Source organism: Nyctereutes procyonoides, unplaced genomic scaffold (genome assembly GCF_905146905.1).
Source record: "Nyctereutes procyonoides isolate TBG_1078 unplaced genomic scaffold, NYPRO_anot_genome, whole genome shotgun sequence".
NCBI classification, from domain to species: Eukaryota; Metazoa; Chordata; class Mammalia; order Carnivora; family Canidae; genus Nyctereutes; species Nyctereutes procyonoides.
The window spans coordinates 31733991-31749554 of NW_026575042.1; the positions used below are offsets into that span (position 1 = coordinate 31733991).

A 15564-nucleotide genomic window follows, 5' to 3' on the forward strand; every position below is an offset into this window, starting at 1 on the left:
TCCGGACTGGAAGGGACGTTAGAGGTCATCCATTCCAGCCTCGGGGTTGGCATTTTCAGACCGTTCTAATAATTTAAGAGTTCCTCCTCCTATTAATGTGGGAGCCTTTCTTCTGACTTCTCCTTAATATGCTGTTAAAGACACGGTCCACCTGTGCGCTTCCTTCCTCGGGAGGAGCATGCTGGGGCTCACGTTTGTGGGTCCAGCGGTAGGGATGTGCGAGGCCAGATTTGAGAACACAGTTCTTTCTGTCCTTCACACTACAGCTACGAGAATGGTCTCCATGGTTACAGCAGCTTCTCAGAGGTGCCTGGATGTTCACTTTCTCTATTCCCCTAAATGTCTAATTTATGAATAATCTGTTTAGGTAAATTGCTAGAAAGTTTCTGTATATATATGAAAATCAAGATATGTATAAATATACACACACACTCAAAACAGCAAAAAAAGTAGGCTGATAGGCATTTTGGGTACATTTTTTTCCTCCTCCTAATAACAAAAATTGGGATTGACTTTAAAAATTTCAAGTTAAACAAGATTCAATGAAAGAAACACTGCCTTCATGTTCTTCAAAGGCATGTGAGCGAGAGAGGGGTTGGAGCTAACCTAATTATGTTTTCTTTAATGTGAAATAGCTATTTGCCTGACATTCCATTTGCATCTCCCCATCACATTCAAATGGCCGGGACATTGATTTTTTTTTTTTTTTTTCTGCTAGGGCTCCCTTTGAACATGAAAGTGCTTTTTCCTATTTTTTTCCCCCCTGTGAGAGCAGTGATAAGAACAGATCGATAATTACATTGTTGGATAAAAATGAATATAAATTTTATTGAAAAACAACACCAGCAACAATGTGGGGAAAGCATACTCAACAGCCACTGGCCCACACAACTCAACACGCACATTATGAAAAGTAATCACCTCTTAAGATTTCCAGCTACTTATTCCAAATGAAATGATAGACCCCAGACAAAGTGATGTGGGATGCGGATGCACACCCGCCTCTGAACGCGCTGCTAACAGCAAAGGATGCGGCAATCCTGTTCACCTTGCGTTTGCTGGGGGCCATCTAGCGTATTTTAAGGATTAACTGGTTTGGTGAGAATTTAGTCCTTCCAGTGAGCAGAGCGTCAAATACCCAGACCACTGGGAAACCTTTTCTACTTTCCAAGTCCTTTGAGAAGAGGATTTCACAAACTTTCTTGGCAACGTGTCCCTCCTGCTTAAAAACAGGAAATAGTTCTTTATGTCTAGCCTAAATCCTTCATGCTTCAGTTACTCTATTTATTTCCTTTTAATCTCAGCAGGCGGTGAGAGGTTTGCCTCTGGTGGGACAATGTAGCATATGGGGAGCTCACAATGATCATAATCAGATTGAAACGGGCTCCAGCTGTGCTGCTGGCGCTTGGGAACCAAGCCAACCAAGCCGCACGCAAGGAGTTAAGGCAGTTAACTCCCTCACCCTCCCGGACCTCTGCACCCTGCTGCCTGGGGCCTGAGGGCCACCGTCCTAGGACTTGCGGGCCAAAGCTCGGAGTGTGATGGGTTCGGTCCTTACAATGGGGGGCACAGTAAGGAGCGCTCGCAGAGCTGTCCCTTCCAGTCTCATTCCCAGGGTTTGCATGTCAAGATGGGATTTCCCGGCAAAACACTCCCCAGTGGCACACCCCGGTGTCTTCTCACCCTGCCAGGCAGTCCCCAAGCTCGCCCCACAGCCTGTGCGCTCCGTGTGCACGCCAGGAAGCACGCAGTGAATGTGACACCAACATCGGAGTGAGCTGGAGTGAGCGTGAACTCTCGGCAGCTCGCGGACTGGGCACCAGGGAGCGCCCGTGCCATTCCACCGTCGCGCCAGGCGCCACCAGGAAACAAAGCTGGGGATTTGAATAAAAGACTTCAAAATGCAGCCCTGCGTTCCACCCTGAGCAGCATGCGTGTAAAAATTCATGAAGATTGGATTTCATTTCATGTATTTTTACTTCAGTGGAGAGAAATACAGGTGATTTCTGGCTGCGCCCACAGCTGTCTTTACAAATGGGGTGGGGTGGTTGGGGGGGCGCCTGGTTAACGCCGCAGACGGAGGAGCATGTGGTTGCTCCGCAGACACTTTGCGAGGCTGGGCCTTGTCTTGCTTCCTGGGGCAGCTCCTGTGTTGCTGGGTGGCATCCTCTGCATGCTCCAGAATGTATTCATTAGCTGTATTATTTTAAAAAAGACGCACGTTGTTCTCATCGGGACGACCCGTGGCTCTGGGTCCGGTGAGCAACATGAGTCATAGGAGGCACTTATTATTCGGATAAAACACAGCAGGTTTCTTTCAGCCCATAAAATCAAAGGTGTGAAAAAAGGCTGTTTTCAGGGCATCAGAACCCCCTCCTTGTTTCCCTGCCGTAGTGCTCAGCGGTCCCTCCTCTGGGGCCTTTGTGCTTTTTTCCAGGCACGGGTGACAACAGTGCCTGCCAAGGGGGTGTGGGACACGGGCCAGAGGAGAGCTCAGACCCCCCGGGTGTACCACCCTCGTGTTCGGCCAGGGGGGTGGGCAGCCCTATAACATGGCCCTGGGCCAGGACCACGCCGGGCGCCCGGGACCCGGGGAGAGGATGGACTGAAGCCTCCGGAGCCCGCAGCCTTAGGCAGGCCTGTTGGGGGGAGGCTGCTGCTGCCCACCCTGAGCTCTGAGATGGCAGGGGCAGGACCCCCTTGGTTCCCCCCAACCCCGGCATCTAGCACAGAGCCCCGTGCTTATTAAGTGCCCCGTGAACATTTGCTGAATACACAAATGTGAGAATGAAGGCAGAGGAGGCGTGAGCAGCGGCTGGCCTGGCTGTCGCGGAGCCTGAGGACATTTAGAACAGCAGTGGGGGAGGGGGACGCGGGCAGTGTCCCGCTCTCAGGTGAGGGGCTGAGCCGGGGCGCCAGGGGGCAGGGAGCACCTGCAGGGGCTCCGGGTGCTGCGGGGTGCTGCGGGGTGCTGCGGTGGCCACGCGGGGCCTCCGCCCCTTCCCTCCCGCTGCCCTCACGGGAGCCAGCCTCTCTGCCGTTGCCATGGCAACGCGGGCCTGAGGCTGCCGAGGCCGCTGGGCCCAGGCTCCTAGGGCTGGCTGGAGCGAGCGTGCACCCCGGACCCCAGGGGTCTCTCCTGTCAGAGAAAGGCGGGGAAGGAGGTGGGATAGACGAGCTCAGAGGCTCCGGGGCGGGGGCGGTCCCCCTGTGCAGGCTTCGTGCGTGGGGACCCTCGGGGGCCAGCAGAGCCCTGCTAGTTCCCGAGTCTCCTGGACACTGTGGTATTTGCCCGACTCCCTGCCTGGCCTCCCTGCTTGGGTCTTTATTTAGGGTTGTCCACAAGCCCCCACCCCAAGGGCCTAGCAGCCTCCTGAAGCTCCCCCTATGGAGGTGCAGGCCAGGGCCTGACACCCAGGCTCCGAGAGGGCCTGGAGGACCACCAGCTAGACCGAACTGGACCGAACTGCCCTGTGGGCTCGTCTGAGAGCACGGAGTCTGGGGTCTCACACCCTCAGACTCAGGTTGTGGGGCTGCTGCAGCGTCCCTCGCCCTCTGGCCCTCCACCCAGGCCACCCAAGAGTGGGCACTGGGGGCCCCCTCCCGACTTTTCTATTGCCACATCCCCAGAGTATACAGGGATTGTGGAACCTCCAGGCAGAGGCGGGCTGGCTGGCTTCCTCTTCACACCTTCTCTTTTCTAGGGCTCCTGAAGAGCAAGAGGCTGCAGGAATGCAGAGGATGGTCAGGTCTGGGAAAAATGGGTGTCCAACCTTCCCTGGGGTCGAGGAATTGGTGAGAAACACCGATGCTACTTGAAAGGGGTTCTGTGATTCAGGACGACTCAGCCTCGCAGACCGGGTCCCTGTGGGGCGTAGAGGAGAATCCTCTCACCATCACGTGCAAAGCTTTCTGCTGGGGCCATAGGCCTGCTTTCCCACATCAACCCTACAAAAACAACAACAGCATGAATACGAGAAGGGGCATCTGGGCGGTGGTGTACAGTTTACAATACCTTGGATTTACATAGCACCTTTTTCTTCTAAAGGGCCTTTGCCTCAGTCCGCTCGGCCGTTGCCACAGCTGAGCGAAGCCATCAGAACACAAACATCGCAGCTTCCACGGCGGGGCGGGGAGACTGAGGCAGAGGCCCAGAAGTGGTTTCATGCAGACTCGCTGGTGGCCGGGGCTCGCTGCACTTCCGTTGGGCCCTCCCTGGGCAGGTCTGGCCTTGGCCCTCTGGGAGGTGTGACCAGGGCACCAGGCCTCACTGGGCGTTCACTTTGTACTTCAGGATGTAGGAGTAGAAGTTGTGGTTGGCGTTCTCCAGCACCATGACATAGATTTCTTGGCAGCCGGCCGTGCTGCAGCTGCCCTCCCAGTAGCCCTCTCTATTCAGGGTCAGGGGCCACGTGTCCTGCCCCTTCACCAGGGCTTTGGCGATACCATGTAGCTTCAGTTTGAATGGGACATTCCGGTTGGCAGGAAGCACGCCCGACAGGGGCTCCAGCAACTCATTGTCCTGTCCCCAGTTGCCAAAGCTCTCGGGGAACATGGGCCAGTTCACCTTGGTGTTGGTACAGCACAGAAGGTAATTGAAGACAAAGACGTAGTTGCCCGGCTCCAGCCTCTTCTTGACGAAGATCTTGAGGGCAAACTTGCCGGCCTGGGGCAGCTGGACCTTCAGCTCCGCCCGCTTCTCTCGGTGCACCTGGAAGATGTAGCGCCGCCCGGTCTCCTCGGTGATAGGGCCTTCGTCCCCGTGCAGGGAAGCCAGGACGCTGATGCCTTCATCTACACCGAAGCTGACGGAGCAGCGGCCGTCACTGGTGTGGATGATGGGGTCGGGGTGGGAGGGCTTCACGATGCCCATCTGCTCCGAGAACCAGCTGGGGCCCACGGGCTGGTGCAGCTCAGCGGGCAGCCGGACACCGATGTCCACATAGTTGCACTTGAGTGTGTACTCCAGCACCGAGCTGTAGATGTCAGAGTTGCCTTTGGCAAAGATCTGCAGCTTGTGGTTGCCCACTGTGGGAGGGTAGATGTCCAGCTTCATCCCGTTCTTCCTGAGGCTCAGCAGCCCATGTTCCTGCTTGCCATTGAGCATAAACATGAAGAGCGTCGGGGCACAGCTCTCAATGGTGATGGTGGCCTTCCCGTTCACTGCGGAGACAGAACCAGGGTTGGAGGTGAATCCAATATGTGCTGACGTGCTGCTAAATGTTTGACAACTGGCTCACTGGGGGAACCCTGCCTCTAGCATCTGCCCATTTCCATGATGTGAATACTTTCAGCACGATGGATTTTAAGCAATCACGGTGGTATCCCAGACCTCGATGCGGGCCACCTGCGGCATACACTAAAAGGATCCCCTCCCCGCGGCAGGTGCTTCTCTGAGAGGGAGTTGAAAGCTGAGGGTCTCAAGAGAAAATCCGCCCCAGCCGTAGATGCTGGCCTCACCCTAGTGATTCTCATTAGATGAAGGTTGCACGGAGGCTTAGCCTGATTCTGGAACAGGGTAGAGGGCCCAGGGGCAAGGAGGGCCCGTGACCGGTTGGACACCCTGTGTCTCCCGGTCTTAAGTCTTGCCTCCCACCGCTCTCTGCATCTGCTCATTTGCCAGCAGCTGTCAGGTGAACACAGGACCTTACAACCTGGCTTGAATGCCATCGTGCGCTAGAGGCTGTGCTCCAGGGCCAGGACTGCCTCCTCGATCCACCCCTGCCCCAACCCCAGGACTCTCACTTAGCTGTGGCTTGGCCCGGCTCTGGAGGGCCTTTGGCATCCACTCTCCTTCTGCCTCTCCCCATGCCCACCAGTTTTGTGATCTTCCTCTGTCCTGCTCACTGTTTTTCAGGGACAGGTGGTCAGTCCTCTGGTCTTGCAGCCCATGAGCATTTCCCTACCTGGTCCTCCCTGTCTCGAGGGACCACGGGCAGGGCGGGGGGGGGGGGGCAGTGGCTTCTTGCAGAGCCTCAAGCCCCTTCCTCTCGGAAGCCCCACACCTGTTCCTTGTCCCAGCAACTTCCCCAGCCCCATTCGTGTTCACAGATGAGCATGAGGGAAGGAGGCAGACTACTGCCAGAGCCATGCTCACTAGTCACCTTTCCCCAGTCTGAGGTCCAATACTCTTCTGCGGAGGCAATGCCTGGGCTCTGGGACAAGTACCTCCAAGATGTCCCCTCTAATCTGCCACAAGGACCCCGACTCCAAGCTGCTCTGCTACTGCATTCAGTGCTAACTTCCAGCCAGCCAGTGAGAATCCCACACAGGCAGCAGGAAGAGATGGGAGCTCACTGGCCATCTCCCCTCTGCTTCTTCATGGGCTTCCTCATCCGGAAACCTTGGCAGGGAACCCCTCCCCACTGCGGTCCTCTTCCACCCCATAACTCTCATCTGGCCTCTGTCCAAAGACTTCACTGACTTCCTTGGAGCAACGGGGCTGCTGGCAGGCCCTCCTGGACGCTCTCTTCTCCCCTTGCAGCCACCACGCTCTCCAGCCCAGCCTGCTGACCACCACCCCAAGCCCTCTGCTGCCCTTCCTTCCCTTTCTAGTATATTGATTGTGGGGCCCCTTGTGCTTTGGTGTTCTCTTCTTGTCTACTTTCTTTCTCCACTGCCTCCAGCCGCTATGGGACATCTACCTCCAAAGGAAAGGAGCAATAGGCTTGTTATGAGTCTCTCTTGTCTGAATCTCCCCTCTCCCCTCGCTTCCTCTTCTAAGCCAACTCAGTGGGCAGAAGCCATCTCAGCCTTCAACTGCTCATGGCCCCATCCTGTTCCATCTTGCATCTGAGTTGGCTGTGAGATCCCACGGAATTCACCTTTGAGGTGGAGTGCCACCCAGCATTTCCACAGGGCCTCCCCAGGGCCCCTGGGAAAATATCTACCTGCCAACTCCTGGGTTCACTCATGTGGGTCACCATCAGCCTGGAGACCAGTGAGAGTCCTGTCCCCTCCTGCCTAAGCTGAGTCAGGACCCACACAAGCATCCTCCCACATCCTCCAGGGCTCCATCACATCCCAGAGCCCTCACTCATGTTCTTCCCTCCACTGCTTTCCCCTAAACCTGCTAAGACCTTAGTATAATGTCTGACTGCATAGGAGTGAGGTCGAGCTCCCCCGGGAGCCCCTCTTCTAGCTCCACATCTCCTTCGGGAAGCAGCAAGCACCGTTGTAGTGAATTCTCTGTGATGTCTGTCTTCCCTGCAGGGGTGAGCACTGTGGGGAGCTGCCCTCCTCCCTCCTTTCCTGCATTCCCCAGGCCTGACGAGGGCACCTGGGCCAGCAGATTCTCTACCAAGGTGAGCTGAATGGCCCGAAGACTTGAAAGGACTGGCAACTCTGGGGACTCTGTGGGATCCTGCATCCTCCCCTGCATCCTCTCTCCCTGCACCTCCTCTCACCCCTGTGGGTGGTACTCCACGCCCCACATCCCCTGTCCTCTTCATTCCCTGCCTTTCACCCACCTGTTTCCCTCTTCTGCTTTCTCCGCATCCCTACTCTTAACGAAAGTAGCTCCAACAAAGAAATATTCTTTAAATAAGCATCATGAATATGGAATCAAATTTGAGATTACTGTATATTAAGAAACCCAGCGTTGACATTTCTGTGCCTCTTGCAAAGGCAAGTTCTTCTACTCCGTGGCATTAATTTGATGTTGGTGTGGCCTGGTCCATCCTTCCCTGTGGTTCCACAGCCCGCACCAGACAGAACAGGCTCCCCATCCGATATAAACAGAGGAAACACATTCTCAAAGACAGCAACCTCATGCTGTTATTTTAGCAGCAGGAGCCTCCAGGTATTTGTAGTTTTAAAAAAGTATTCTAGAGAGCTCCACAAACTGGTTAAGGAAGCCATTGTGAGGTGGAAGGGACAAATCAGCTGGAAGTAACTTGGGGACACCTGTGCTCCCCATGCCCCTATCACTCTACAGTGTGGGATGGGGCTCACCTGCAGGCCCACCCACAGGTGGCCTGTGTGCTCAGGCCTTCTCTCCTGGGAATACACATCCCTCCACCCCCACCCCCACCCCCAACCCACCCCCAGTAGCAGAGATGGTACCAACAGGCAGGCCTTTGCTGAAGTGGTGTGTGTGTGTGTATGTGTGTTTGCGGGTGGGTGGGGGGTAGGTACTCTGACTAGGTTGTGCTGAGCCCTGGAGCCTGTCCAGGTTATGTGCCCAGCCTTGGACCAGGCGCCAGGGCCTTGGACGTACATAAGACAAAGTCCTCTGCGGTCAGCTCTGCGAGGCTCGTGACCACAGTTCTGTACCCTCTCCCACACAGCTGGCTCCCCCTAAACCTCAGAGTGCACAACACACTTAGCTCGGTGCCTGTGGCCCCTGTGGGGACGTGGGGAGTAAAGGTCAGTCCGGGCCAGCTGTGGGGACAGCTCAGCTAGGTGTCCTGCACTTCTTACTCCCAGGGAGGTTGGCTGGAAAAGGCTGGCCTCTGCCTCCGGGAGGGAAGCAGGCAGAGTGAGCATCTGAGCTTGTGAGGGAAGGGCATGGAGGAAGGCAGGCTGCGTCTCTGGGGCCTGCCCTCGTCTAGCGGAGCTTGAGCTCAGACGTTGGAGGGCTTGCTGTGCCCGTCCAGAGCATGTCTGTCCCTGTGTGTGGTGGTGCCTGCACTCTTCCAGCTCCTGAATAAAGTGCCTCCCCCCCGCAACCTGTGTCCTGGGAGACCCACGCTGCTCTCCCACTAGCTGGTTAGACCACTGACATGGAGATCCCAGCTTGGCTGGGCCAGCAGGAGCTCTTTGCCAGGAGTTTGGGAACTCCTGTCGGGAACCTGAACTGGGGGTGGGTACAGCCCGGCCTGAGGCAGTCCTTTACTGGCTCTGGGAACTGGGAGAAACTCATCCAGCTGGGGACCCTCCAGTCCTGGCTCCCTGACAGGTTGGGCTGTAAGTGTGGCCCTCAGGGGCTAGGGAAACCCAAGGACTTCCTATGCACCCCGTTTTTGGTTTATGCTGCTGCGAGCGGGTACCTGTCCCTGCAAATGTGACCTATGGCTGGATCCTGCCCCAATGGCCTCATGGCCTTGGCTGCCGTAGTAGCATCTGCACATACGTTCTGCTTACACCAAGCTCAGGGACCCTGGCTGCACCCTGGCAGGGCGGTCCCCTGGGGGCCCAGATACCTTGAGACACAGGGAAAGCTGCTCTGTCTCTGATGCTCGCATGCTGGCACCTGCTCAGGGCTTACCTGTTTTGATCACAGAAGTCTCTGGGTGGGCACTCAGCATCCCCTTGTTGTAGAATTCACTCTTGTGATACATGTTGTTCTCAAACTGCTTCAGGGATTGAGGTGGTTTTAGCAGTTGCCAATTCTTATTGTCTGGGAAATGGTCCTCGATGAACAGTGCGGGATGGGTGAGGAAGTAGAATTCATTGTATCTAGAAGTGGGGTGGGGAGGAAGATGGTCAGTAGCCATATAGGGTGAGTAGGCCTCAGCTCTGTGGAGAAGCAGGTGGGAGCTCACAGGGGGATCCCTGGGGCCTTCTTTGGCCTAGCACATCCACAGAAGGGGTCCTGCCAACAACCTAAGGGGAAGAGGCACTATTTCCAGCCTTAACATGGGCACTGCAGATGGCTCCTCAGTGGCTGCTTCCAGAAATAGAAGCCATGGCACGATCTGAGGCCCCTTTTAAGAGAAGGCCATAGCCCACGTGGAGCTGTGTCCAGGTGGGGAACGGGCTCCCCCTACACTCAAAGCCAAAAAGAGATTTGAGGGAACAAAGGCATAACCCATGGACAAGGTCCCAGCCATCAGGGTGGAGGGACGGCAGGCAGGGAGTCTTGGGTGAGCAGCCCTCCTGTGGTCCCCAGGGCCAATGAGACACAGCTCCCTAGAGGTTAGTGATGGGGATCAGGAGAAGAACACGGAGACTCATCTGAGATGGGGAAGCTTCACTCTTAGCTTGTATTTGGCCTGTGTGCAGGACTGTCGAGATTTAAACTGCAAAAATCAGAGACAATGCTCTCATTCTTCTGGATAAAAAGGAATCTGAGCTGCTGAGAGATGTTATGATCCATGAGGAAGGTCATGGCTTTAAGGTTAAGACCACAGTTGGCCAGAGCCTTGGAGAACAGACGTGCTCCAGTGCCCTGCACCCCACCACCCTGCCTCACTGCGGCTCACAGGGACTCTGGGCACCCACAGCCCCCTTCCCACAAACTATAACCCCTTCCTCCGAGATGTGATGTGGCTGCCTTCAGTGCGGAGGAGCCCTGGTGTCTGGGGGAAACAGACACCAGGAAGAGAACTCTGGCATCCCTGCGTTACAATACGGTCAATGGGTCAAAGGCCCGGAGGAATCTTGATAGTTCCAGTAGCTTCTCAGCCCTGCCTGCCTCTCTTGTATGGCCCGTGGGCAAATAAATGCTGGGCTTTCAGCACTTGGGTAGAGGGAGCAATGGGGAGCCAGAGGAGGGATTTAGTCAGTGGAGGGTGAGGTGACAAAAAGGTCCGGGCCCTTCCTCTCGGCCTGGAGCCAGCTCATTTCAGAACCAGAGGAAGGCTGGGATGGCCGGCAGCACGCACCTGGCTCTCCCTGCCCTCCCACCTGGCCTGCCCCACCTGCTGCTTCCTTCACCTGTGTCTCCCCCATTTCCACCAACAGAACCCAGATTCATACTTACAGGAAGGTGAATTTGGAGGTAGAAGAGTCCACCAGGCCACTGCCCCAGGTGCTGTCCACCAGGTGCCACCTCCCCTCCAGGTACACGGCGTTCCAGGCGTGGTCAAACTCCCCCGAGAAGCTCTGGCCCGTCTGATAGCCAAAGCCCTTGGAGTAGCCAGGCACAGTCATGCACTGCACCCCGGCGATCCTGGCGGCAGGACAGGGGGTCTGAGAGCGGGCTCCCGCGGGGCTGCCCACTGCCTGGGACTCTGTCCATGGCCTCCCCCCCGCAGGCCTGTCTGCTGCGTGTCAGTCCCTCCCTGCCTTTCACACGGTCCCATACAGACAGCCTGAGGACTTTCATCCCCAGGGCTGGGGCGGGGAGGGAGGTACAGGGGGACGCGGGGCTGGCTGGTCCTGCTGGCACCCACTGGCTTCAGTCTCCATTGCTGGCTCCTCCTAGGGGATGGGGCAAATCACTTCTGGAACATTCTTCCCCAGACAGAACCCGCCTAAGTGTTCTCCCCGCAGCTCTCTGGGAGGACACTGGGTGCCATGGCGAGGATCACCCCGAGAACATGGAAACCAAGGAGAGAATGATGTTCTCGAAGTATCCAAGCAGCTCTAAATTGAGGAGCTAGGTCTGGGTGACACAAGTGGGGTGATGAGGGAGGGGGCTGGATAGGAGGGTTCAGGAGAAAGCTCAGCCCTAGTCTCTCCATTATGTCCTGTTTTAGGACATCCGTGTGGGGACAGCTGGGGCAGGCTGGCCAGTGTCTGCAGCCCTGACTGGGGAAGACTGGCCCATTGCTGAGATGGCTCAGGTCTGACCACCAGGGCCACCGCAGTGCAGTAAGGTAGTCTGATAACTGATGGTCCTGGCCGCAGTTTTGGAGTCCCCCATGGATGTCCCTTGAGGGGTGACACGTGGGCCAGCCAGCCTGACTTTTTTGGCCCTCTGACAGTGTGCTCCCCACTGCTTACAACAACCATGCTGGCACCACTTTCTGTGGCCTGGACAGTGAGGGATTGGTGAAGGTCACCTATGGGGACCACAGAAATCTTGGGCAAGCTCCCATGTGGGCATTTGTAGCCGAAACCCTGAGGCACAGCCCCAAGGCCAATGCAAGAGCCATGAGAGTCTTTCCATGACCAGCTGGCTCTCCTCTTCAGCAGCCCTGCCCACCACCTGGCAGTGACCAGGGTGGACCACTATCTGCCCCAGGGGATGCCCTGTGCTTGCTCCCCTGGGAGTCTTTGTGTGAATTAGAAAAAGGTGTTCCTTTTTTAAGACTCTCTCCTTCCACTTCTGGCAGATTGGCATAATAAAAACACAGTCCATGATTTCCAGGCTATTCTGGTGGCTCCTTAAATAGGGCCCCTTTGAGGATCACGCAAGCTGCCCTGCTGAGTCTGCACTCTCCTCAGATGAACCGATTCTGTACACTGGGTGTTAGCTAGGCCTGGAGGCCTCTGGGGGCCAGGGTCCTTCCATGGACCAGGTCTGCAGACGCCAGTGCTCTAAGCAACAGGGCCATGGAGCCTCTCAGGGTAATGGGGAAGATGGCTCTGCAGCCATAATAGGAACAGGGGAAATTTTCCCTATAAAAACATAGGTTTCTAAATCTTTTTTTGATTTTTTTAATTTATTTTTATTTTATTTTTTTTTTAGAGAGAGAGTGAGAGAACACGCACCTGCAAGCAAGTGGAGGGAAGGGCAGAAGGAGAGAGAGAGAGAGAGAGAGAGAGAGAGAGAGAGAGAGAATCTCAAGGAGGCTCCAGGCCCAGTGTGCGGATCAATCTCATAACCCTGAGATCATGACCTGAGCTGAAATTCAGTCAAACGCTCAACTGACTGAGCCACCCAGGTGCCCCAAAAACATATATTCAATTAACCACTAGAATGCTGGATTAAATATTGCTTATCATTTGCTGAGAGAATCCGTGAAGCAAAATGGGGGGTCTGCAAGTTTCCACACCCCACCCTGCCACGGGGGTCGCTCCACCTGCACACGACAACAGTGTCCCCCTCCCACGTCTGCCTGAACTTCCCTCCTCTGCAGGGTGCAGGCAGGGTGCAGAAGGTGCCCTTCTGCCCACAGCTTCACAGGAGGAGGTCCAGGCCTCCCAGGCTGTCTAGGACATGCCACAAGAACAGAGCAGCTAGGCCCCCTGGATTTTAGGAGCACCTGGGGACGCGGGGCAGAGAGCAAGAGGGACCGGACTGGGATGTCAGTTGTTTCTGCTGGTACAGGCCAAAACCCACTCCTGGAGCAGAAGGGCAGCCCAGAGGCAGGAAGCCAAGAAGGAGCCCCAAAGTGAGGGGTGGGGGCAGGCCTGGACGGGTGGGGAAAGAAAGTGCAGCGTGCATGCCTGGAGAGTCCCCAGTCTCCTTAGCTGCAGAGGGTGGTGAGAGGATGCTTCTGGGGGTCAGAACTGGATGCGTTTCCAGGCAGCAGAGGGGTTGGGATAAGAGTGAGGCCAGAAGGGCGGGATAGAGGAGCAGACTGGGGGGCTTCCCTGGCAGGTGGGGCTCCACCCACCCAGAGGGAGTGAGAGGAAGTATGGGGTAAGACATGCTCCTGACACGATGTTAACTGACAAAAGCTCATACAACCCGGCCATCAGCACAAGGCCCGAGTGTGTGTGTGCACGTGCACGTGGGTGCGTGGGTGTGCGTGCAGGGCGAGAGGCAGACAGAGGAGGGCGGCAGAGTGAGACAGGCGGGCTGCACCTGCTCTCCTAGTAATGCGATTATGGATGAGTGTAATTTTCTTCTTTAAACTTCTCTGTATCTCCTAAATTTTCAGTAGTGATTAGGTGTTACTTTTAGAATTGGAAAAAAGCCATAAATACTACTTGAGATTACATTCTTCAGTGAGTTATCTTCCTTTCTTGGCCAGCAAAGTCTGTGCGCATCCATTTCCAGGCGCGTGTGGAGGGACAAGTGGAGACCTGGAAACGGTTCTGGGGTAGGTGTGCTGGCTGCGGGGAGCTGTGGACTTCTGCACACGCTGCCCACTAGGCCCGCCTCCGCTCATGGCCCGCTGTGGTCTGGGACGGAAGGAGGGCCTTGCACATCCACACGGCCCGTCAGCACTGCAGTGAGACGGAGCAGGCATTGCTGTGGGCAGTGTGGCCGGCTGGAACTCGGGCTGAGTGTCCTCCCGGGAGAAGCTATGGGCCTGGCCAGTGGGCCCGGGGGTACCCTCCCACCGAGGGATGGAGTGGAGGGAGGCTCTGAGAGCCAGGTTGGGGAGCAGCAGTGAGATCCTGACCCCAAGCCCGGGAAGGGCAGAAGGAAGCAGAAGTGGGTGGCTGGAGGGGTAGTCCCTGGGCTGAGAAAGGGGATCAGGGCTCAGTCTCAGCAACATGGTCACCTCTAGGGTGACCTTGCCAGGCCCACGATGGACCAAAAGAAATGTTGGATTAAATGGTCTCTAGGGGGTGATTCTCCTATGACAAGCTGAAGGGAAGCTGGGGAGGCCATGGGGAATGCCTGGGGCAGAATAAAGATGAAAAAGGAAACTTAGCTGTGAGCTTATGCCATGCTTGACTATGACATGAGGGTATTTTACTACCTGGCAGCAATGTGCCAGATGGATTGGACAAGGAAGTCATAATGTAAAGCATTATTGTTAATAATCCATAATTCTCTCACAAAATTGTGGAACTAGTAATTCCAGCTGCTGGTTGCTAGTCAGGATGACCCACAGCCATTTCATGCCATTGAAAGATCACCACCTTTTGTGCAAAGCACTGTAACAGGTACCAGGGAATAATATCATATATCATCTCATTTCATTTAATAAATATTATAGCCTAATAAAATATTCTGGGGACGTCTGGTGGCTCAGCAGTTGAGCGTCTGCCTTTGGCTCAGGGAGTGACCCCAAGTCCCGGGATCGAGTCCCACATCGGGCTCCCTGCAGGGAGCCTGCTTCTCCCTCTGCCTATGTCTCTGCCTCTCTATGTCTCATGAATAAATAAATAAAATCTTAAAAATAAAATAAAATATTCTGAAAGGAAAATTCACTGGCTTCCCTAGATGTGCTGATAGGTACAAAGGGGCAGATATGTGAAGCATCACTAAAATGCTAGTGATACAGACCTTTAAGGAGACCCAAAGGAAGAAGAATTTGCTGGAAAGATCTAGGAGAGTATTGAAGAAGGGACAGAAAATGAGAAATGTTTCCACTTCCTAATGAGATCTGACTAGTCATGCTAGAGCCTAAAATATCATCCCAGGACATCTATCTAATAATCTCAGATTGTAGAGTCTTGGCTTTTACTTTTGATAGCTTTTAAATTGCCAACACCAGTGGTATCAATTGAGGAGTTGGTGGATCCAGTCTGTGACTATTATTTTATGCAGACATGGTCCGGGTCCTGCTGTGGGAACCGTGTAATACTGTGTTAGCCACACCACTGCCAGGCCTCAGCAGGGTGGCTGCACTGTCCGGGGTGGGCAATGAGCTCTGCAGGCATCAGGCTTTGACCATAGTGTACTCCCCCAACTCTGATCTCCTCCCAGAATACGTGAGCCATGTGGAAAATAAGAGAGGGAGGGAGGGATGTACCAATGGGAGAGGCAATGAAGTATGCTCTTTTTTTGTGTGTGTACCTTGATGAAAATATTGTGATTTTTTTCTTTTTCTTTTCTTAAAGATTTATTTATTTATTTACTTATAGTACATGAGCGAGGGGGAGGGGCAGAGGGACAAGGAGAGAGAGAGAGAATCTTAAGCAGGCTCTGTGCTGAATGTGGAGCCCAATGCGGGGCTCGATTTCACGGCCCTGAGATCATGACCTGAGCTGAAACCAAGAGTCTGCTGCTCAACAGACTGAGTCACCCAGGCGTCCCCCAAATTTTGTGATTTCTATACTGCAGCAGGACAAGTATAGCCATGTATCATGTTTCACAGTTTATTTACATAG

At 55.0% G+C, this 15564-nt stretch overlaps 1 protein-coding gene across 3 annotated transcripts in view; it reads right to left on the reverse strand.

Moving 5' to 3' along the window:
- Positions 1–852: 852 nt before the first annotated feature.
- The window catches only part of KY (kyphoscoliosis peptidase), a 48868-nt gene continuing 34156 nt past the window's right edge, over positions 853–15564 (reverse strand). For 2 of the 3 annotated variants that reach the window (XM_055321592.1, XM_055321590.1), the window contains 3 exons: positions 10646–10834; positions 9209–9399; positions 853–5163 (listed from right to left, as the gene is read on the reverse strand). In XM_055321592.1, coding sequence (XP_055177567.1) covers positions 4268–5163; positions 9209–9399; positions 10646–10834 — 1276 coding nt within the window. In that variant the 3' untranslated portion in view covers positions 853–4267. The remainder of the gene's footprint in view (positions 5164–9208; positions 9400–10645; positions 10835–15564) is intronic. The other variant, XR_008663956.1, reaches the window with a different exon arrangement.